Below are 21844 nucleotides of genomic sequence, written 5' to 3' on the forward strand. Positions count from 1 at the left end.
AAACTGCCTGCACCCCCCTATTATCCCTGCACCCCCCAAACTGCCTGCACCCCCTCTATTATCCCTGCACCCCCCAAACTGCCTGCACCCCCCTATTATCCCTACACCCCCTATTATCCCTGCACCCCCCAAACTGCCTGCACCCCCCTATTATCCCTGCACCCCCTATTATCCCTGCACCCCCCAAACTGCCTGCACCCCCTCTATTATCCCTGCACCCCCCAAACTGCCTGCACCCCCCTATTATCCCTACACCCCCAAACTGCCTGCACCCCCCTATTATCCCTGCACCCCCTATTATGCCTGCACCCCCCTATTATCCCTGCACCCCCTATTATCCCTGCACCCCCCAAACTGCCTGCACCCCCCCTACTATCCCTACACCCCCTATTATCCCTGCACCCCCCTATTATCCCTGCACCCCCCAAACTGCCTGCACCCCCCCTATTATCCCTACACCCCCTATTATCCCTGCACCCCCCTATTATCCCTGCACCCCCAATCTGTCTGCACCCCCCGGAGCAGCTTCTGCACCCCCCGGAACTGCTTGTACCCCCCCAAACTGCCTGGGCACACGCTTGCACACGCGTGTCTGTCTCGCACACGCGCGCACACACGCATGTAGACCCGCCGTACACGCGTGTATCTGTGCACACGCGTGTCTGCACACCCCGTGACACGCATCCAAGCACAAATCCGTGCACACGTGTGTCTGGACGCACACGCGTGTGCACACGTGCAGAAGCTGAACCACGAATTCCGCGTTAAACCCCAATAAATTGGGGGCGATTCACGATTTTCTGGAGGTTCTCTCCACTGGAAAAACCAGAGGGAGGTTTTTGAGGTGCCGAAAGCCGGCGAGCGAGCACAAAACGGGAATTTGGGGTGGTTGGGGAGCTGGGGAATGGCAAGGGAGAGGGTTTGGCTCCGTTTTGGGGTGCAAACCCCTGGTCGGAGCCCCCCTCCTCGCAGCCACATGGCTCCGCGCCCCCGGAATCTGCGAACCAAGTTGGGGCTTGCAGCGAGTCCCTAATCCCCCGAAGAACAGGCTTTGGAACAAAAGAGCTGACATAACCTTACCTACCGCGATGCTCGACGCGACGCCGAGGGGGGGGACACAGGGATTGGGGGGGCCTCACCCCAACTCCTCACCCCAACTCCTCACCCCAGGGGTGCAGGAGCCTGATCCCCCCCTCGGCGGGGCGTCGGATGATGAGTCTGCTCCAAGTTTGGGGAAAATCGGGAAGAAAACCCACCCTATTTAGGAGAGAAGGGGGTGGGGACCCCCCCCTTGGCCCCCCCATCCCCATGGGGACCCCTCGTTCCGGCTGGGGTTACGGGCAGCGGCCTCGGCAGCTCCACATCTGGAAGGGATTCTGGTGGGAAGGGTGGATAAAGCCTTCACAGCCAACCCTCCCCTCCCTTCTTCCAGCTCCAGAATTCTGGGGACCCCCCCCCAGAATTAAATGTGCCCCCCAGGATGGATCTGGAGAGGTGGAGGCAGGCGAGGAGTCGCTTCCCGGGGTCTGGGTGCACCCACACCCCCAAGTTCTAAAGAAGCCGAGGACCCCGGGGGCTCCTTTGGGACCCCCCCAACCTCTCTCTGCATTGAGAGATGGGATTGGGGGGGGCTTCATCACAGCCAACTCTCTCCCCTCCCTCTTTCCAGCTCCAGGAGGGGTAAGGGGACCCCCCCCCCAAAATTAAATGTGCCCCCCAGGATGGATCTGGAGAGGTGGAGGCCGGCGAGGAGCCGCTTCCCGGGGTCTGAATTGTGAGTGGGGAGAGGTTGCACCCCCACCCCCCAAGTTCTGAAGAAGCCGGGGTCACCGAGGGCTCCTTTGGGCCCCCCCAACCTCTCCCCGCATTGAGAGATGGGACTGGGGGGGCTCCAAGGTGAATCCCCCCCCCCCTAGAAGCCAAACCAGCCGCAGCGTGGGGCTGAGCGAGGTCGCCCATTGCCTCCCCCCTAAATCCATCCCAGCGGAAATGAAACGCAGATGGATGGTAGGAAGGAGCCCCCCCTGCACCCCTCAACCCAACCCCCCCAGCCCTGTGCCCCCCAGCCCCTGTCGGCTGCCGGCTCGGCGGGATCGTGCCCCGGCTGGGACCCCGGCGCGTGGCCCGAGGGATCCCGGGGAGGGAGGGAAGTGGAGCCCCTTGACCCCAACCCGCCATCCGTGGGCAGCAGCTGCCGCCAAGCTGGGCCGGACGCCTGCTTCTCATTCCCAAAGCCATAAACCACTTTTTAACGAGCGGCGTTTATAACCCAACCCTTCCAAAAAAGCTTCCAAACCCAGACACAAAGGGCTGCCGGGCTTCTCCCATCCTCTTGGGTTTTTTGGGGTCGGAACAGCTTTTCCATCCCTGGAAACGGGACGGGGAGCGGGGACACACGTGGGGACACCCAGGGAGCGAAGCTGCTCCCCTCAAAAATCACCCTGCGAGATCCTGATCCACGGAATTCTCACATAGCCCCCTCCGGCATTCTGGGGAGACCCAAAATTGGCTGGTTTACCCCCCCAAAAAAGGGGTACAGACACACATACCCCCCCTGAAAAGGTTGGAGGGGAGGTTTCACCCCCCCAAAACTCCCCCTCGGTCTCCGTAGCGGCCAAATAAACATGTGGAAAGGCTGGAAACCGGGATGTGGTGTGGGCGGGAGGGATCCCCACGGCAGCCGCTGGCTGAGCCCCAACCCCGGTGACGAAGGAGGTGACGAGGGGAGCTCGGCCGGTTTGGCCGCCCCAGCCCCTCGGAGAGCGGCGAGCAGCCAGCTCCCCGTGGTTCAAGCAGGAAAAAGGGGTTCTGGGGGGGTCCCAGACAGCGGGAAGGAGCCAACGTGCTCCAGGAGGAAGAAGAAGGGGTCACCGGGACAGATGCTGGGGGGTGTTGGGTGACGGCTGGCGGCAGCTGCCACAGCGACTCCATAAATTGGAGATGGGAGCTGGCACCGGCTCCGGAACCCCTGGGAGCTCAGCCTGCATCCATCCCAGCCCCAAACATCCATCCCGACCCGTTTCGGGGTCACCCACTTCCATTCCAAAGGACAACGTGGAAAAGAAACTCGCTTCCCCCTCTCTCTCCAGCCATCCCCACATCTGGAGCTCCTCTCCATCGCCCCGAAACGAAGGGCTCGTTAATCATTTCTCTTTAATGGAGGTTTTGTAATAAACCTCTCGGTTCAAAGCAGCCCTCGCAGAGCTCGGGGAACAGTCACACGCCGGTGTTTGGACCCGTTGGCGGAGGCCGCGGCCTCCTGGTGACACCAATGCCCCGTGCCCGGGCTCGTCCTCGGCCCCCGCAGCCGCCTTGACGCAACGAGGAAGACTGGCACCTAAATCCTCGACGGGGAGCAGCTCGGAATCAGGAACGGGGACTTCCCAGCAGGATTCGCATCCCCGCGGCCGGGCTCTGCCCCAGCTCCCACAGCCCCGAGCCCTTTGGCGGCTCCTCCTGCGCCCTCGTCAGAGGGAGTTTTGCAAGATGAGAAGAACCGGGAGGGCGAGGAGCCCGCCCTGGGCACCGATTCCCTTGGGAAACGGGGCTGCGCTCCGGAAAACGCAGCCGGTAGAACCCAAACGCCTCCCCCGGGCTCTGGCTCGGGGGGTTTTGGCACCGGGGGGTGCAGAACCCCAGGGATTCTCCCCCCTGAGGGTCGGTTTGACAACGGAGAAGAGCAGCCGCTGTCAACAAGGCACATGGAGAACCCCAAGATGAGGAAAACGTCCCTCTCGGCTCCACGATCCCACTGCCTCCGTCCCCGCTACCTCGCCTGGACGGACGGAGCAGCCGCTCGGAGCTGCTCCCCGCGGGCTCCGGGGCCCTTTCGGGACGCAGGACGGGGCCGAGGACGCTCAGTCCTGCTCGGGGTTCAGCAGAAGGTGTTGCTCCCACTCGGCTTCCACCACTTTGTAGAGCTCCATGGTGGCTCGGGCGTCCTCCACCGAGGAGTGGCCGCTTTTCCCAACCTGGGGGGGAGGACGGAGACGGGGAGTTCATTCCCTGAACTGGGAATGGATTCCAGGGAAAGGGAAACTGAGGCACGGGGCTGCCAAGTTTCAAGAAAATCCTGAAATGAGAATGTTTTCTAGGGAAAGGGAAACTGAGGCACAGCGCTGCTGAGCTCCAGGAGAGTCCTGAACTGAGAAAGGATTCTAGGGAAAGGGAAACTGAGGCACAGGGCCGCCAAGTTTCAGGAAAATCCTGAAATAAGGATGGGTTCTAGGGAAAGGGAAACTGAGGCACGGGGCTGCTGAGCTCCAGGAGAGCCCTGAAATGGGAACAGATTCTAGGAAAGGGGAAACTGAGGCACGGGGCTGCTGAGCTCCAGGAGAGCCCTGAACTGGGAATGGATTCTAGGGAAAGGGAAACTGAGGCACGGGGCTGCTGAGCTCCAGGAGAGCCCTGAATTGAGAAAGGATTCTAGGGAAAGGGAAACTGAGGCACGGGGCTGCTGAGCTCCAGGAGAGCCCTGAAATGGGAATGGATTCTAGGGAAAGGGAAACTGAGGCACAGGGCCGCCAAGTTTCAGGAAAATCCTGAAATAAGGATGGATTCTAGGGAAAGGGAAACTGCGGCACAGGGCTGCCAAGTTTCAAGAAAATCCTGAAATGAGAATGGATTCTAGGGAAAGGGAAACTGAGGCACAGGGCTGCTGAGCTCCAGGAGAGCCCTGAAATGGGAACAGATTCCAGGAAAGGGGAAACTGAGGCATGGGGCTGCTGAGCTCCAGGAGAGCCCTGAACTGGGAATGGATTCTAGGAAAGAGGAAACTGAGGCACGGGGCTGCTGAGCTCCAGGAGAGCCCTGAACTGGGAATGGATTCTAGGGAAAGGGAAACTGAGGCACAGGGCCGCCAAGTTTCAGGAAAATCCTGAAATAAGGATGGGTTCTAGGGAAAGGGAAACTGAGGCACAGGGCTGCTGAGCTCCAGGAGAGCCCTGAAATGGGAACGGATTCTAGGAAAAAGGAAACTGAGGCACGGGGCTGCTGAGCTCCAGGAGAGCCCTGAACTGGGAATGGATTCTAGGGAAAGGGAAACTGAGGCACGGGGCTGCTGAGCTCCAGGAGAGCCCTGAATTGAGAAAGGATTCTAGGGAAAGGGAAACTGAGGCACGGGGCTGCTGAGCTCCAGGAGAGCCCTGAAATGGGAATGGATTCTAGGGAAAGGGAAACTGAGGCACAGGGCCGCCAAGTTTCAGGAAAATCCTGAAATAAGGATGGATTCTAGGGAAAGGGAAACTGCGGCACAGGGCTGCCAAGTTTCAAGAAAATCCTGAAATGAGAATGGATTCTAGGGAAAGGGAAACTGAGGCACAGGGCTGCTGAGCTCCAGGAGAGCCCTGAAATGGGAACAGATTCCAGGAAAGGGGAAACTGAGGCATGGGGCTGCTGAGCTCCAGGAGAGCCCTGAACTGGGAATGGATTCTAGGAAAGAGGAAACTGAGGCACGGGGCTGCTGAGCTCCAGGAGAGCCCTGAACTGGGAATGGATTCTAGGGAAAGGGAAACTGAGGCACAGGGCCGCCAAGTTTCAGGAAAATCCTGAAATAAGGATGGGTTCTAGGGAAAGGGAAACTGAGGCACAGGGCTGCTGAGCTCCAGGAGAGCCCTGAAATGGGAACGGATTCTAGGAAAAAGGAAACTGAGGCACGGGGCTGCTGAGCTCCAGGAGAGCTCTGAACTGAGAAAGGATTCTAGGGAAAGGGAAACTGAGGCACGGGGCTGCTGAGCTCCAGGAGAGCCCTGAAATGGGAATGGATTCTAGGAAAAAGGAAACTGAGGCACGGGGCTGCTGAGCTCCAAGAGAGCCCTGAACTGGGAATGGATTCTAGGGAAAGGGAAACTGAGGCACAGGGCCGCCAAGTTTCAGGAAAATCCTGAAATAAGGATGGGTTCTAGGGAAAGGGAAACTGAGGCACGGGGCTGCCAAGTTTCAAGAAAATCCTGAAATGAGAATGGATTCTAGGGAAGGGGAAACTGAGGCAGCGGCACCCAGGATCAGGAAGGAAGATGCGTCGGAGCTACCTGGATGTCCCTGTGCAGCAGCTCCTTGGTGAGGCGCTTCAGGGAGATGTTGACGTTCTCGGGAAAACCGCCCCTGCGGTTGAGCAGCGGGATCTTGGAGGTGTCCCGCGTGAGAGCCTTGGGGTGGAAGTACTTGAGGGCCTTGAAGTCGTTGGAGATGGCGTGGCCGACCACGATCTTGCCGGAGAGGATGCGCAGGATCTGAGGGGGGAAAACGAGGGAGGTAGTTGGAGAGAGCAACGAGGTCTCCCCTCAGCCTCCTCTTCTCCAGGCTAAACCCCCCCAGCTCTCTCAGCCGCTCCTCTTCTTCTCCAGCCCCCTCCCCAGCTTCGTTGCTCTTCTCTGCACTCGCTCCAGAGCCTCAACATCCTTCTGGTGGGGAGGGGCCCAGAACTGACCCCAGGATTCGAGGAGCGGTCTCTCCAGGGCCGAGGCCAGAGGGAGAAGAACCTCCCTGGCCCTGCTGGCCACGCCGGCTCTGATCCAAGCCAAGATGCCCTTGGCCTTCTTGGCCCCCTGGGCCCCTGCTGGCTCCTGTTCCACCAACCCCCCCAGGTCCTTCTCCTCCAGGCACTTTCCAGCCAGCCTTCTCCTAGGCTGGAGCTGCTCAGGGTTGTTGTGCCCCAAGTTCCTGGTCAAACCTCATCCCGTTGGTCTCAGCCCATGGATCCAGCCTGCTCAGATCCCTTTGGAGACCCTCAAAACCCTCCAGCAGATCCTCCCAGCTCAGTGTCACCCACAAACTCGCTCAGGGTGCCCTCGATGCCTTCATCCAGGTCATTGATGAAGACATCGAACATCCATTATGGATGATGCTCCCTAAAAGCCTCTAAAATCCCCCCAAGAAACCGCTGCTGGGACTCACCTCTCGCTGGGCTTTGCCGAAGGGGACGGCGTTCGCCATGTGGTGCCGGCGGATGCCGCTCCAGCGAGTCCGGTAGTCGACGATGGGAGCCGCGGGACGGACGTAGCGGTCGTAGAGGACGTCCCCGTCGTAGCCCACGATGCTGCAGCGCGCCAGGTCGCTGGTGCGGCCGCCGGGACCAGTCCCCACCATCTCGCAGTCGAGAGCCACCAGTTTACTGGGCTGGAAGGGGACACTGGGATCCCGTGGCTTGGCTTTGGCCACCACTTTGGGTTTGCGAGGGGGCTGCGTGGCGGCGAAGGCGGTTTTGCCCGCGCCGGGCTGGTCGAGGGAGGCAGAGCTGCTGGATTTGGGGCTCGGGGTGGGTTGCGGGGTGGGTTTTGCCTTCCCGGTGCTCTTCCCGCCCCGCCGGCGCTTGGGATTCGGTTTCGAGGCGGCGCCGGGCGGCGGGAGCTGCTTCTGCCTCAGCACCCCGCGTCGCTCCAGCGCCCGGCGCCGCTGCACGAAGCTGCGGTGCTTTCGGCTCCCCGATTCCTTCTTCCTGGGGGGCTCCGAGGCCACAAAGTCCACGTTGAGGATCAAATCTGCCATGGTGGAAGCTGAGGGGGGCGGTGACGGGGGGGGGGGAGCCCCCAGCCGCGGGGGGCTGCGGAGGGGAGAGGGGGCTCAGTATTTGGGAACCCCTCAAAGGGCCCACGGACACCCCCAAAAGGCACCCAGCTCCTCCCAAAAGAAATTGGGGTCCCCCCGCTCCAGTTCGGAATGTCCCCCCCAAGGTTCCAGGATCCCCCCTCCCCGCTCCAGGTCCCAAACAAGGCTCTTGGGACCCCCTAAAAACCATCAGGGTCCCCCCACCAAGCCCCAAAGTCCCTCTAAAAGACACCCAGGCACCTCCCAAGGCCCCAGGGTCCCCCTAAAGTCACCCATGTGCCCCCCTCCGAGCCCCAGAGTCCCCTTAAAAGACACCCAGGTGCCCCCCCAAGCCCCAGAGTCCCCTTAAAAGACATCCAGGCACCTCCCAAGGCCTTGGGGTCCCCCCAAAAGACACCCAGGTGTCCCTCAAGGCCCCGGGGTGCCCCCAAAAGACACCCAAGTGCCCCCCCCCCCCCAAGACCCTGGGGTCCCCCATAAGGCACAGGGTCACTCCCAAAAGGAATCGGGGTCCCCCCACTCCAGTTCGGAATGTCCCCCCAAGGTTCCAGGATCCCCCCCCAGCTCCAGGTCGCAAACAAGGCTCTTGGGACCCCCTAAAAAACATCAAGGTCCCCCCCCCAAGCCCCAGAGTCCCCCTAAAAGACACCCAGGCACCTCCCAAGGCCCCAGAGTCCCCTTAAAAGTCACCCAGGTGCCCCCCCAAGCCCCAGAGTCCCCTTAAAAGACACTCAGGCACCTCCCAAGGCCTTAGGGTCCCCCCAAAAGACACCCAGGTGTCCCTCAAGGCCCCGGGGTGCCCCCAAAAGACACCCAAGTGCCCCCCCCAAGACCCTGGGGTCCCCCATAAGGCACAGGGTCACTCCCAAAAGGAATCGGGGTCCCCTCACTCCAGTTCGGAATGTCCCCCCCAAGGTTCCAGGATCCCCCCCCCAGCTCCAGGTCGCAAACAAGGCTCTTGGGACCCCCTAAAAGACATCAGGGTCCCCCCCCAAAGCCCCGAGGTCCCCTGAGAAGACACCCAGGCACCTCCCAAGGCCTTGGGGTGCCCCCAAAAGACACCCATGTGCCCCCCAAGACCCTGGGATTCCTCGTAAGACGTTCAGGTGCCCCCCACAAGCCTCGGAGTTCCCCTAAAAGCCACCCAGGTGTCCCCAAAAGATACCCAGGCACCATCCAACCCCCCAGTGGGACCCCAAGAGACACCCAGGTGCCTCCCAAAGTCCTGGGCTGACCCTAAAAGACATCCAGGTGTCCCTCAAGGCGCGGCGGGGGCGCCCCAAAAGTCATCCAGGTGCCCCCCCAAGACCCTGGGACCCCTCATAAGAAACACAGTCACCCCAAAAGCCCCGAGGTCACCCCAGAGACACCCAGGAGCCCCGCGAAACCCCGGGTCCCCCCCCTCCCACGGTCCCAGGACAGGCCGCCCCCCCCCCCATTACCTCGTCGCACAGGAAGCGGAAGCCCCTTCCCCCCCGGCTCGTCGCGTGGCCGCCCGGCGGTGACGCAATCAGCGTGCGCCGCGTCGCGCTGGGGGGGCCGCTCTGCCCCCTCCTCTCCCCGTTGCCCCCCACGCACCCCCGAGCGGCGACTCTATGGTCCGCGGGGCGCAGCGGTGAGTGGGGCGAGGGGCCGCTCTGCCCCCCTCTAGCGGCGGGGCGACTCTATGGTCCGGGCGGACCGCAGGGCTGTGGGAGGAATGGGGGGACATCAGGGTTCACCAGGAGCAAATCCTGTAGGAGCCACGTAGGGATGGGGTGACCACAGCAGGGGAGAGGGGACAACCCGCCGATGGGAGCTGTCTGGACTCCTGTGGAGCCTTGGACACGGTCCCCACAGCATCCTCCTCTCTAAATTGGAGAGAGATGGATCGGAGAGGTTGATGGGTGGATGGTTTGTTGGAGAAGAAACCAGATGGATGGTTGGATTCAAGGAGTTGTGGTCAATGGCTCAGAGTCCAGGTGGAGGAGGTGGCAAGGGGTGTCCCTCAGGGGTCCAGAGGACCAGAGCTGGTTAATATCTTCATGGATGATGTAGACAGCGAGATTGAGGGCGCCCTCAGCAAGTTTAGAGGTGACACCAAGATGAGTTGTCACACCAGAAGGACGGGATGGGATCCAGAGGGACCTGGACAGGCTGGAGAAGTGGGGCTGGGAGAACCTCAGGAGGTTCAACCAGGCCAAGGGCAAGGTCCTACCCCTGGGTCAGGTCAGTCCCTGGTTTCAGTACACGATGGGGGATGATGTGATGGGAGCAGCTCTGAGGAGAAGGACTTGGGGGGCTGGTCGATGAGGAGCTCGACGTGAGCCGGCAACGTGTGCTCGCAGCCCAGAAACCACCCGTGTCCTGGGCTGCATCAAGAGAAGCGTGAACAGCAGGGAGGGAGGGGATTGTCCCCTCTGCTCCTCTGTGGTGAGACCTCGTCTGGAGGATTGTGTCCAGGTCTGGAATCCTCAGCAGGAGAAGGAGATGGAGCTGTTGGAGCGGGGCCAGAGGAGGCTACAAGGATGATGTGAGGGCTGGAGAACCTCCCGTGTGAGGACAGGCTGGGAGAGTTGGGGTTGTTCAGCCTGGAGGAGGCTCCAAGGAGACCTTAGAGCAGCTTCCAGTACCTGAAGGAGCTACAAGAAACTTGGAGAGGGGCTGTTCACCAAGGCTTGTGGTGACAGGATGAGGGGGAACAGGGATATAAGGAGGAATTTCTTCACAATGAGGGTGAGGAGGCCCTGGCTCAGGTTGCCCAGGGAAGTTGTGGCTGCTCCATCCCTGGAGGGGTTCAAGGCCAGGTTGGATGGGGCTTGGAGCCCATGATCCATGGGAGGTGTCCATGGCAGGGACTAGATGATCTTTAAGGTCCTTTCCAACCCAAACTGTTCTATGATTCTATGATCAGGGTCTGGTGATACTATGGTTGAAGGAGGGGAATCGAAATCCTGGGTGACATTAAGACCTGGTGACATCAAGACCTGGTGATGTCATGTTTGTAGGAGGGTGAATTGGACTCCTGGGTGACATTAAGACCTGGTGATGTCATGGTTGAAGGAGCACAAACTGGACTCCTGGGTGACATCAAAACCTGGTGACATTAAGACCTACTGACATCATGGTTGAAGGAGGGGAATCAAACTCCTGGGTGACATCAAGACCTGGTGACATCAAGACCTGGTGAGGTGGTTGAAGGAGGCGAATTGAAATCCTGGGTGACCTTAAGACCAAGTGTTGTGGTTGAAGGAGCACAAATTGGACTCCTGGGTGACATCAAGACCTGTGACATCATGGTTGAAGGAGGGGAATCAAAATCCTGGGTGACATCAAGACCTGGTGACATCAAGACCTGGTGATGTCATGGTTGAAGGAGGACAAATCGAACTCCTGGGTGACATCAAGACCTGGTGACATGGTTGAAGGAGGACAAATCGAACTCCTGGGTGACATCAAGACCTGGTGACATGGTTGAAGGAGGGGAATCGAACTCCTGGGTGACATCAAGACCTGGTGACATCATGGTTGAAGGAAGGGAATCAAAATCTTGGGTGACATCAAGACCTGGAGATGTCATGGTTGAAGGAGGACAAATCGGGCTCCTGGGTGACATCAAGAACCTGGTGACATGGTTGAAGGAGGGTGAATGGGGCTCCTGGGTGACACCAAGACCTGGTGACGTCGTGGCTGGAGGCGGGGGGGTCGCCCCGTGGTGCCGTCCCAGCCCTGCGATGCTGTCCCCGTCCCAGGGTCCCCGCTGGCGAGGACGTCGCGGCCGCCCTGAGCCCCGCGCGGCGCCGCGTGGCCGACATCGTCCGCCTGCTCGCGCTCTACCGGCCCCTGCTCGACGCCTACGTCATCGTGAGGGACCCCCCACCCCTGGGCCCCCCCCACCATGGCCCCCCCTTTCCCTCCTGTGCCCCATAACCCCCTCCCTGGTCCCCCTATAGCCCCCCCTTTTCCACTTGTGCCTTCCCGACCCCCCTGGACCCCCTCCTGTGCCCCCCATGACCCCCCCCATGCCTCTCCTGCCCCCCCGTGACCCCCCCAAACCCCTATGCCCCCCATTTTCCACTCTGCACCCCCATATCCCACCTTTTCTGCCTCCCAGACCCCCCCTGTGACCCCCATATCCCACTCTCCCCCCCAGACACCCCCTTTCCCCCCCATATCCCACTCTTGCCCCCCTAGATACCCCCTTTCCCCCCTGTGCCCCCCCCTTTCCACTCTGTGCCCCCCATATTCCACTTTTTCTGCCCCCAGACCCCCCCTGTGCCCCCTATATCCCACTCTCACCCCTCCCAGACCCCCCCTTTCCATTCTGAGCCCCCCATATCCCACTCTGTGGCCCCCCAGACCCCCCCTTTCCCCCCTGTGACCCCTATATCCCACTCTCCCCCCACCCCAGAACCCCCTTTCCATTCTGTGCCCCCCATATCCCACTCTTTGGCCCCCCAGACCCCCCCTTTCCCCCCTGTGACCCCCATATCCCACTCTCCCCCCACCCCAGACCCCCCCTTTCCACTCTGTGCCCCCGTATCCCATTTTTTCCACCCACAGACCCCCCCTGTGACCCCTATATCCCACTCTCCCCCCTCCCAGACCCCCCCTTTCCATTCTGTGCCCCCCATATCCCACTCTGTGGCCCCCCAGACCCCCCCTTTCCCCCCTGTGACCCCCATATCCCACTCTCCCTCCTCCCAGACCCCCCCCTTTCCATTCTGTGCCCCCCATATCTCACTCTGTGGCCCCCCAGACCCCCCCTTTCCCCCCCATATCCCATTCTCCCCCCTCCCCAGACCCCCCTTTTCCACTCTGTGCCCCCCATGTCCCACTCTGTGGCCCCCCAGACCCCCCCTTTCCCCCCATCCCACTTTTCCATCCCCCAGACCCCCCCTTTCCCCCCCGTGCCCCCCACTTTCCACTCTGTGACCCCCCTATCCCACTCTCCCCCCCCCGACCCCCCTGTTCCCGCAGGATTTCTTCGCCGAGGGGCTCTGGGGGCGCGTCCCCCCGCTCTGGCAGCCCCCCCTGGCTGCCGCCACCCCCCCGCAGCTGGCAGGGCTTTTGGGGGGCTCGGGGGGGCCCGGGGGGGGCCCGGGGGGGCCCTGGCCCCTCTCCCTTTTGGCTTTCGCCGCTGCCGCCCGCGCTCTGGCTCTTCCTCGCTGCCCCCCCGGCCCCCCCCTCCCTCTGCCCCCCCTGCTCCGACGCCACCTCAAACCCAAAAAACAGCACGAAGTGCAGCGCCTGGCCAAGGTGGGTGCGCCCCCCCCGCACCCCAAAACCTGGGGACCCCCCCCAAACCCCCCCTAAACCAGGGAACCCCCCTGAATCCCCCTCCCTGCCTCTCAAAACTTGGGGACCCCCCCAAATCAGGAGACTCCCCCCCCGAAACCCCCTCCCTGCCTCTCAAAACCTGGGGACCCCCCCAAATATCCCTCTGCCCCCCAAAACCAGGAGACCCCCCCAAACCATGAGACCCCCCCCAGCCAAACCATGAGACCCCCACCCCTCAACCCAGAAACCCCCCCAAAACCCCTCCCCATCCCCCAAAAGCAGGTGACTCCCCCCAAATCATGGACCCCCCCCAAATTAGGGGACTCCCCCAAACCAGGGGACCCCCCCCACTTGACCCCCCTCCCCACAGCTCCTGTGGCTACTGGCCGAGGCCACCGGTTGCCACCGAGTGGTGGACGTGGGAGCGGGACAGGTACGGGGGGGGACAAGGGGAAAACAGGGGGACAGGGGGGTCCTGGGGGGGTCCAGGGGGAAATAGGGGTGATTGGGGGGGGCATAGGGGGTCTTGGGGGGGACGACATGGAGGGACCAGGGGGATGGGGGGGTCCAGGGGTAAATAGGGGTGATTGGGGGGGGCATAGGGGGTCCTGGGGGGGGGGGACATGGAGGGACCAGGGGGATGGGGGGGTCCAGGGGTAAATAGGGGTGATTGGGGGGGGCATAGGGGGTCTTGGGGGGGACATGGAGGGACAAGAGGGATTGGGGGGGGGAAATAGGGGTGATGAGGGGGCATAGGGGGTCTTGGGGGGGGGGACATGGAGGAACCAGGGGGATGGGGGGGGGTCCATAGGGAAATAGGGGTGATGGGGGAGGGATAGGGGGGTCCTGAGGGGGGGGACATGGAAGGACAAGGGGGATGGGGGCGTCCAGGGGTAAATAGGGGTGATTGGGGGGGCATAGGGGGTCCTGGGGGGGGGGACATGGAGGGACCAGGGGGATGGGGGGGTCCATAGGGAAATAGGGGTGATGGGGGAGGGATAGGGGGGTCCTGAGGGGGGGGACATGGAGGGACAAGGGGGATGGGGGCGTCCAGGGGTAAATAGGGGTGATTGGGGGGGGCATAGGGGGTCCGGGGGGGACACATGGAGGGACAAGGGGGATGGGGGGGGATGGACACGGGGGGGGGGGGGTTCAGAGGGGGGAAATGGGGTGACCTGGGGGGTAATAGGGGGGTCTGGGAAGGTAGATTGGGGGGGGGGGGCAAAAGGGGGGGTCCAGTGGGGATGGGGGGGTGGGGGACGGGGTGGGGGGTCAGGGGGGTTCATTGGTGACATCTTGGGGTGGGGGGGGACACAAAGGGGTCCTGGGGGGGGACAGGGGGGGTCCTAGGAAGGAATGGGTGGGGGGCTGGGAGGAATAGGGGGGGCCTGGGGGGGAATAGGGGGGTTGTGAGGGAAATAGGGGGGCTTGGTGGGAATGGGGGGGGGTCTGGGGGTGCCCCCCCCCCTCTAACCGAGTGCCCCCCCAGGGCCACCTGTCGCGGTTCCTGGCGCTGGGGCTGGGGCTGGCGGTGACGGCGCTGGAGGGGGACGCGCGGCTGGCGGGGCGAGGGGCCCAGATGGACCGGCGGCTGCAGAGGGAGCTGAGCAAGGGGGGGGGAAAGGGAAGGAGGAAAGGGGAAGTGGGAAAAGAGGGGGAAGCGGGAAGAGAGGGGGGACTGGGAAGGAAAGGGGAGCTGGGAAGGAAAGGGGAGCTGGGAAGAAAGGGTGAAGTGGGAAGAGAGGGGGGAGTGGGAAGAGAGGGGGGACTGGGAAGTGAGGGGGCAGCAGGGAAGAAAAGGGAACTGGGAAGTGAAGGGGAGTTGGGAAGTGAGGAGGAAGTGGGAAGCAAGGGGGAACTGGGAAGAGAGGAGGAAGTGGGAAGCAAGGGGGAAGGGGGAAGAGAGGGGGGAGAGGGAAGGAAAGGGGAGCTGGGAAGCAAGAGAGGGACAGGCAGGAAGGGGGGGCGAGGAAGCAAAGGGGAACTGGGAAAAGAGGGGGGAGCAGGAAGCAAGAGGGAACTGGGACGGAAAGGGGAACTGGGAAGAGAAGGGGAACTGGGAAGTGAGGAGGGAGCGGGAAAAGAGGAGGGAGTGGGAAAAGAGGAGGAGCTGGGAAGCAAGAGAGGAACAGGGAGGAAGGGGGGGCAAGGAAGCAAAGGGGAACGGGGAAGCGAGGAGGAAGTGGGAAGCGAAGAGGAATTGGGAAGTGAAGAGGGGGTAGGAAGCAAAGGGAAATTGGGAGGTGAAGGGGAAGTGGGAAGTGAGGGGGAAGTGGGAAGCGAAGAGGAATTGGGAAGTGAAGAGGGGGTAGGAAGCAAAGGGGAACTGGGAGGTGAAGGGGACCTGGGAAGCGAGGGGGAAGTGGGAAGTGAGGGGGAAGTGGGAGTCGAGAGGGGTCCGGGCTGCCTCCCCCCGCGCCCTGGCAGCAGGAGGTGCCCCCCTCGTGCCCCCCGGCACCTCGCGGGCCGCCTGGACCCCTGGTCTCCGGGGTCGCCCTTCCTGCTGCCCCCGCACCCCCCAATCCCCGCGGCGGCCGCCCCGAACCCTTTTTGGGGCCCGGGGGGGGCTCGGGGGGGCCGGCGGGTGCTGGTGGCCGCGCTGCACGCCTGCGGCGACCTCAGCCCTGCCCTCCTGCGCCACTTCGCCCGCAGCCCCGCGCTGGCCGCCGTGGCCTCCGTGCCTTGTTGCCACATGAAGCTCTCGACGAGCCCCCAGCCGGCGGGGCGACCCTTGGGCTACCCGCTCAGCGCCTGGGTAGCCACGTTACCGGGCCACGAGCTTTCGTATCGGGCTCGCGAAGCCGCTTGCCACGCCTTGGAGGAGTATCGAGAGCGTCTGGGCGAGGAGAGCGATCGTCTCCGCGTCCACTGCTACCGAGCGGCCCTGGAGACCCTGATCCGCGCGGCCAAGCCGGGGATGAAGCATCCAGGGGTTCAGACGGTGAAGAAATCGCACGCGCTCACCTTCGCCCAGTGAGTTCTGGGCTTGGGGGGCGACCACGGGGATGAAGTTGAGGAGGAAGGTTCTCCACTTGGGGTCTCAAAACCTCGTGGAAGGCGACGGGCTTGGGGAAAAAGAGGATGGAAAGTGGAATGGTGAAGAAAGGACCTGAGGGAGTTGGGTGACAGCGGCTGAACGTGAGCCAGAAGCGGTCCAGGTGGCCACCAGCATCCTGGCTTGGATCAGCCATGGGGTGGCTAGCAGGAGCAGGGGTGGGATGGTCCTCCTGGACTTGAATCCGCAGATCCTGGGTTCAGTTTTGGGCTCCTCGCTCCAAGAAGGACTTTGAGGGGCTGGAGCGCATCCAGAGAAGGGAATGGAGCTGGAGAACAGGGGTTGTGGAGCAGCTGAGGGACCTGGGCCTGCTTAGTCTGGAGAAGAGGAGGCTGAGGGGAGACCTCATCGCTCTCTACAACTGCCTGAGAGGAGGTTGGAGCGAGGTGGGAGCTGGGCTCTTCCCCCAAGTGACGGGATGAGAGGGAATGGCCTCATGTTGCCCCAGGGCAGGTTCAGGTTGGACATCAGGAAAAAGTTCTTCACCAAAAACGTTCTCAAGCTCTGGAACGGCTGCTGGGGAGGTGGTGGAGTCCCCATCCTTGGTGGGGTTCAAAATGCAGGTAGCTGAGGTGCTCAGGGATGGTTCAGTGGTGGACAGGGTTGGGCTTGATGATCTCGAAGGTCTTTTCCAACCAACCGATTTGGATTTATCCCCCTCGTTGTCCTGCAGATACGCCCGGCTGGGGCTGCCGCGCGTGGGGCTGGACCCGGACGCCGTCCCGCTGGAGTCGGAGGAGGTGAAAGCGATGCTGGAGCAGCAGCACAAGGTGGTGGCTTTCTTCACGCTGACACAACTGCTGGCCCCGCTGGTGGAGACCCTCATCCTGCTGGATCGGCTGCTCTTCCTGCGGGAGCAAGGTGGGGGCCGGCACCGTGGTGGGGACGTGGGGACGGGGACGTGGTGGTGAAGAGGCTGTGGGGGTTGACGGCGACTGAACACGAGCCAGCAGTGGCCCAGGTGGCCAAGAAGGCCAAGGGCATCTTGGCTTGGATCAGACCGGCGTGGCCAGCAGGGCCAGGGAGGTTCTTCTCCCTCTGGCCTCGGCCCTGGGGAGACCGCTCCTCGAATCCTGGGGTCAGTTGTGGGCCCCTCCCCACAAGAAGGATGTTGAGGCTCTGGAGCGAGTGCAGAGAAGAGCAACGAAGCTGGGGAAGGGGCTGGAGAACAAGTCTGAGGGACCTTCCTCAGGTGTCCCCTTCCCTGGAGGGGTTTAAGGGCCGGGTGGACGAGGTGCTGAGGGCCATGGGTTAGTGATTGATGGGAATGGTTGGACTCGATGATCCAGTGGGTCCTTTCCAGCCTGGTGAGTCCATGATTCTCTGGTGATGGGGCCGTGGTTCTGATGGTGCTGGAGCTGCGGTGGTGCCGGTCCCGACCCTCCTGCTCTCCCCAGGTTTCCACTGCGCCCTCATCCCCCTTTTCGACCCCCGTTTCTCCCCGCGGAACCTGGCGCTGGTGGCTGCGCGGACGCCGCTGGGCCCGGTGCTGTCGGGGCTGAAGGACCAGGACCCGGTGGGAGCCAAACCCCCTGGAGATGGACAGGACCCTCCACCCTAATAAACGTGAGGTCCGTACGGCGTGAGCTGCGCCGAAAGCGCCACCATCTTTATTGCCCAACCCAGTCCTCCCAGTTAATACCAGTAAGATTTCTTGGCCCTACGCGTCTCCACGATCCCCATGGCGTCCATGATCTCCTCCTCAAAGGTTTTGAGCGACGGCAGGTAGGTCTTGTCCAGCGCGTCCTCCACCGACGTGTCCTTGGGGCCGTCTGTGGAGGTGGAAAAGTGGCGCTGAGCCCCTCGAGGTGGGTCCTGGACCCCCCATCCCCCTCCAGGGGTCGAATTCTGCTCCCCCCTCACCGATCCACTGCTCCGGAACGATTCTATCGCGGCGCTGCCGCAGCGGCAACGGGATAATCCGGCCGCTGCGTAAGGAGACGCGGACGCGCTCGCCCTCCTCCGTGTAGCGCCATTCCACCTCCGTCGGCTTCCTGGGGGCAAAGAGAAGTTGGGGGGGACACGGGACGCGGTCGGGAGGCCCAGTTGAGGCCCCCTCGCCACCCTCTTACCGGTCTTCGGGATCCACCAAGGAGATCTGGTTGAGGAGAAGCGGCGCCTCGCTGGCGATGTAGGTGCCGGAGTACTTGGCCGTGCGATTGACGTACCGGTAGTGCTGGGGTACGGGGGGATTTGGGGGTCACAGGCAGCTGGGGGTGTCGCCAGCCCGGCAGCCACCCCGCCGATGGGTCTAGGACACGTCCCCATGGTCAACTCTTCATGGATAATTGGCTGTGGTCAATCGTACACAGGGACAACTCTACGTGGGACAAGTCTACGGGGTCAACTCTTGGCGGTTGGGTTGATGGGATGGGATGGATGAAAAGGGATGGGATGGGATGGGATGGGATGGAAAGGGGTGGGATGGATGGAAAGGGATGGAAAGGGATGGGATGGGATGGGAGGGATCGATGGAGAGCGATGGATGGAGAGCGATGGGATGGAGAGGGATGGGATGGAGAGGGATGGAGAGGGATGGAAAGGGATGGGATGGGATGGAAAGGGATGGGAGGGAGCGATGGAAAGGGATGGGATGGAGCGATGGAAAGGGATGGGATGGAGAGCCATGGGATGGGAAGGATGGAGAGGGATGGGAGAGATGTAAAGGGATGGGGTGGGAAGATGAAGGGGTTCCCAATAGCCATGGGGTGTCCCCTCAACCTTGACACGGTGGCCGCCCCCCAGCTGGGTGTAGGACAACTCTACGCAGAGACAACTCTACGGAGTGAGCCCCCAGCCCTTCTCCCGAGCGAGTTGTCCCCCTGGAGAGCCGTCCCCCTTCCCACCCCAGCTCCAGCCTCACCGTGTTCAGCCCTTCCACCACCACCCAGTTCCGTGCTCTCACGACCTGCGTGACCATCGCCTGCTTCCCCGCGTCCTTCCCGACGAGGACCTGGACCTGCGGGGGGAGAAAAAGGGGGTCAGGGAGGGGGCGTCCCACAACCTGGCCCCTTGAGATAGGGGGGGGGTGGTTTTGGGGACCAGGACGACTCACCGTGTCCCCCCGAAACACCTTCCAGTCCTCCCAGGCGACGGGTTCCACGAAGACCTTGCGGCGCCGCAGGCCGGGGGGGTTTCGGTGCTGGGCAGCGGCGGTTTCGGGGCGCCACGTGCCGTGCCGGTAGCCGTGGGGGAGACGCAGCCGCGCCGCGGCCAGCAGAGCCGAGAGGCGCATGGTGCTGGGGGGGCTCTGCCGGGACCGCCCCCCCCAACTCTGAGCTTGGATGGTAAACAACGAAGCGGGTGTCCCACAGAGACCCCCAAAAATGGGACCCAGGACTCCCACAGAGCCCCCCCAGCCCCCCCAAAATGGAACCCAGGAGCCCCCACCCCTCAAAAAAATAGGGCCCAGGAGTCCCACAGAGCCCCCAGCCTCTAAAAATGGGATCCAGGGGATCCAGAGAGCCCCCAGCTCCCCAAAAATGGGACCCAGGAGACCCACAGAACCACCCCCCAGACCCCCAAAAATGGGACCCAGGAGACCCTGCCCCCCCCTAAAATGGGACCCAGGAGTCCTACAGAGCCCCAACCCTCTAAAAATGGGACCCAGGAGACCCAGAGTGCCCCCAGCCCCCCAGAAATGAGGCCCAGGAGCCCCCACACCCCCAAAAATGGGACCCAGGAGCCCCCGTCCCCCAAAAATGAGACCCAGGAGACTGCCCCTTCCTAAAATGGGACCCAGGAGACCCAGAGAGCCCCCAGCCCCCCAAAAATGGGACTCAGGAGCCCCCACCCCTCAAAAAAATCGGGCCCAGGAGTCCCACCGAGCCCCCACCCCTCAAAAATGGGACTCGGGAGACCCTGCCCCCCCCTAAAATGGGACCCAGGTGTCCTATAGAGCGCCCCCCACCCAAAGCAGGGGATCAGGACGACCCTCAGAGCAACGCCCCCCCCCCCCCCGAAAAAATAGACCCAGGTCCCCCCTCAAGGGGTCCCAGACACCGCCCCCCCCCCCCCGCCCCGCTCACCTCCACGCGCCCCGGCCCCTCAGGCGCACGCGCAGGGCACGCCGGGAGCTGTAGTCCCGCGCCGCAAAGCACGCCGGGAGCTGTAGTCCGCCCCCCTCAGATTACAGTGTATCCGGTGGGGCGCCGCGGGGCACGCCGGGACCTGTAGCCGCAAAGCACGCCGGGAGCTGTAGTGCGCAGCGCAGTCCCCCCTCGCGCGTGGTGCATGCTGGGAAGGGAGAACCCGGTCGAGCTGCGCAGCACGATGGGAATTGTAGTCCGCAGCCCCTCCAAGCTCTGTGCACTGGGGAGCCGCGGGGCATGCTGGGAGTTGTAGTTCGCGCCCTTCTCAACGCAATGCACACAGGCGGGGGGCCGCGGGGCACGCTGGGAGTTGTAGTCCGCAGCCCTCCCTCCCCTCCATTAACGCCCCCGGTTGGGGCCGCGCTCTGGGGCTGAGCGCCCCCCGGCCCCCCTTCCCCACACCCCACGCTGCGGGCCGGGGCTCCCCACACGGAGCCAGGGCGCTCCCCGAGCAGCAGCCGGGACCTGCGGCCCCTGTGGCGGGGCTGGCACGTGGCCAGGCCTCCATTTTCTGCTGTGGGAGCCGCTGACCTGGCGGGTGTCCTGGTGCGCCCCGAAAATGCGGATAAAGAAAGTCTCCAAGGCTCCCTGAGGAGCTTTAGAAAGCGAGCAGCCTGTATCAGGCCTGGGCAGCGTGATCACAGAACCACCAGGCTGGAAGACACCCACCGGATCATCAAGTCCAACCATTCCCATCAATCACTAACCCATGTCCCTCAGCACCTCGTCCACCCGGCCCTTAAACCCCTCCAGGGAAGGGGACTCAACCCCCTCCCTGTTCCAGTCACCCTTTCCGTGAAATATTTTTTCCCGATGTCCAGCCTGACCCTCCCCTGGTGGAGCTTGAGGCCATTCCCTCTCGTCCTGTCCCCTGTCCCTTGGGAGAAGAGCCCAGCTCCCTCCTCTCCACAACCTCCTCTCAGGGAGTTGCACAGAGCAATGAGGTCTCCCCTCAGCCTCCTCTTCTCCAGGCTGAACCCCCCCAGCTCTCTCAGCCGCTCCTCTTCTTCTCCAGCCCCCTCCCCAGCTTCGTCGCTGGATGGCGCGATCCCTGTCAAGCACAGAATACGTTGGGTTGGAAGGAAAGACCATCCAGTTCCAACCCCTGCGACGGGCAGGGACGCCTCATCGGATCATAGAATCGCTCAGTTAGAAAAGAGCTTTGAGATCATCAAGTCCAACCATCCCCGTCCACCACTGAACCATCGCTGAGCACCTCATCTACGTGGCTTTCAAACTATTCCAGGGATGGCGATGCCACCACCTCCCTGGCAGCTGTTCCAGTGCTCGACAACTCTTATAGCGAAGAAATGTTTCTTGATGTCCAACCTGAACCTGCCCTGGGGCAACCTGAGGCCGTTCCAGCACTGGGAGCACAACCCGGAGCTGCCCCTCTCTGCCATCACCCCCAAATCTGCAGGTTCGGGGTGGCCCGAGGAGCCCGGGGTCTCCAGGACAGGGGGTGGAAGCCGAGCCCGGGCAGGGAGATGCTGCCAGAAGCGCATTAGAAAGGCATGAATCGCTTTTATTTCAAATCAACGGATCAGCCCCCTAGAAATCACTAATACAAAGCATGCGCCCGCGGCGGCGGGGCGGGAGATGCGGTTCACGTAACCTGGGTTTCTCTTCATTTTTTCTCTCTCTTCTCTTTTCCTTTTCTTCTTCTTTTATTTTTTTGTTTGTTTTTTTTTTGTTTTGTTTTGAAATTAAATTTTCCGTTTGTTTCTCTTGTCCGGAGCGACGGACGCGACTGAGCCGAGGAGGGCGAGACGGGGCGGCAGCGCCCAGGGAGCCCAACGGGGAAGGGGGAGATGGGAAGATCAGCTCGCCGGGGAGGCCGCTACAGGCTGCGGGAGCGGAGAAGACACCTGGTTGCTCAATCCCCGACCCCACC

General features: G+C 62.5%; 4 protein-coding genes across 8 annotated transcripts in view; 1 reads left to right on the forward strand and 3 right to left on the reverse strand.

Moving 5' to 3' along the window:
- Positions 1-3136: 3136 nt before the first annotated feature.
- Positions 3137-7632, reverse strand: ISG20L2 (interferon stimulated exonuclease gene 20 like 2). The gene is made up of 3 exons (XM_069878844.1): positions 6895-7632; positions 6030-6230; positions 3137-3971 (listed from the first exon to the last, which is right to left on the reverse strand). Exons 1-3 carry the CDS (start codon positions 7483-7485, stop codon positions 3858-3860), a joined length of 906 nt encoding a protein of 301 aa, XP_069734945.1. The 5' UTR covers positions 7486-7632; the 3' UTR covers positions 3137-3857.
- A 1443-nt stretch (positions 7633-9075) lies between these two features.
- METTL25B (methyltransferase like 25B) lies at positions 9076-17466 on the forward strand. The gene is made up of 8 exons (XM_069878922.1): positions 9076-9160; positions 11277-11388; positions 12505-12783; positions 13175-13237; positions 14294-14446; positions 15197-15777; positions 16533-16720; positions 17257-17466. Exons 1-8 carry the CDS (start codon positions 9141-9143, stop codon positions 17418-17420), a joined length of 1560 nt encoding a protein of 519 aa, XP_069735023.1. The 5' UTR covers positions 9076-9140; the 3' UTR covers positions 17421-17466.
- MRPL24 (mitochondrial ribosomal protein L24) lies at positions 17440-19958 on the reverse strand. Its single transcript, XM_069878867.1, has 6 exons — positions 19888-19958; positions 18915-19138; positions 18723-18818; positions 17932-18035; positions 17723-17853; positions 17440-17631 (listed from the first exon to the last, which is right to left on the reverse strand). The coding sequence occupies exons 2-6, from the start codon at positions 19092-19094 to the stop codon at positions 17495-17497; spliced, it is 648 nt and encodes a 215-aa protein (XP_069734968.1). The 5' UTR covers positions 19095-19138; positions 19888-19958; the 3' UTR covers positions 17440-17494.
- Positions 19959-21596: 1638 nt separating this feature from the next.
- Positions 21597-21844, reverse strand: part of HDGF (heparin binding growth factor) — a 114264-nt gene continuing 114016 nt past the window's right edge. For all 5 annotated transcript variants that reach the window (XM_069878857.1, XM_069878856.1, XM_069878855.1 and 2 more), the window contains one exon: positions 21597-21797. In XM_069878857.1, coding sequence (XP_069734958.1) covers positions 21791-21797 — 7 coding nt within the window. In that variant the 3' untranslated portion in view covers positions 21597-21790. The remainder of the gene's footprint in view (positions 21798-21844) is intronic.

This window comes from Phaenicophaeus curvirostris, chromosome 29, assembly GCF_032191515.1.
Source record: "Phaenicophaeus curvirostris isolate KB17595 chromosome 29, BPBGC_Pcur_1.0, whole genome shotgun sequence".
NCBI lineage: Eukaryota > Metazoa > Chordata > Aves > Cuculiformes > Cuculidae > Phaenicophaeus > Phaenicophaeus curvirostris.

Coding starts and splice junctions, on each gene's coding strand:
- MRPL24 (XM_069878867.1), bottom strand. CDS start 19,094: ATGCGCCTCTCGGCTCTGCTGGCCGCGGCGCGGCTGCGTCTCCCCCAC. Junction 18,036..18,722: donor TGGTGGAAGGGCTGAACACG/GTGAGGCTGGAG, acceptor CCCGTACCCCAG/CACTACCGGTACGTCAATCG. Junction 17,854..17,931: donor TTGGTGGATCCCGAAGACCG/GTAAGAGGGTGG, acceptor CTTTGCCCCCAG/GAAGCCGACGGAGGTGGAAT.
- ISG20L2 (XM_069878844.1), bottom strand. CDS start 7,485: ATGGCAGATTTGATCCTCAACGTGGACTTTGTGGCCTCGGAGCCCCCC. Junction 6,231..6,894: donor TCGGCAAAGCCCAGCGAGAG/GTGAGTCCCAGC, acceptor TTCCCCCCTCAG/ATCCTGCGCATCCTCTCCGG. Junction 3,972..6,029: donor TGCTGCACAGGGACATCCAG/GTAGCTCCGACG, acceptor CCTCCCCCCCAG/GTTGGGAAAAGCGGCCACTC.
- METTL25B (XM_069878922.1), top strand. CDS start 9,141: ATGGTCCGCGGGGCGCAGCG. Junction 9,161..11,276: donor ATGGTCCGCGGGGCGCAGCG/GTGAGTGGGGCG, acceptor TCCCCGTCCCAG/GGTCCCCGCTGGCGAGGACG. Junction 11,389..12,504: donor TGCTCGACGCCTACGTCATC/GTGAGGGACCCC, acceptor CTGTTCCCGCAG/GATTTCTTCGCCGAGGGGCT.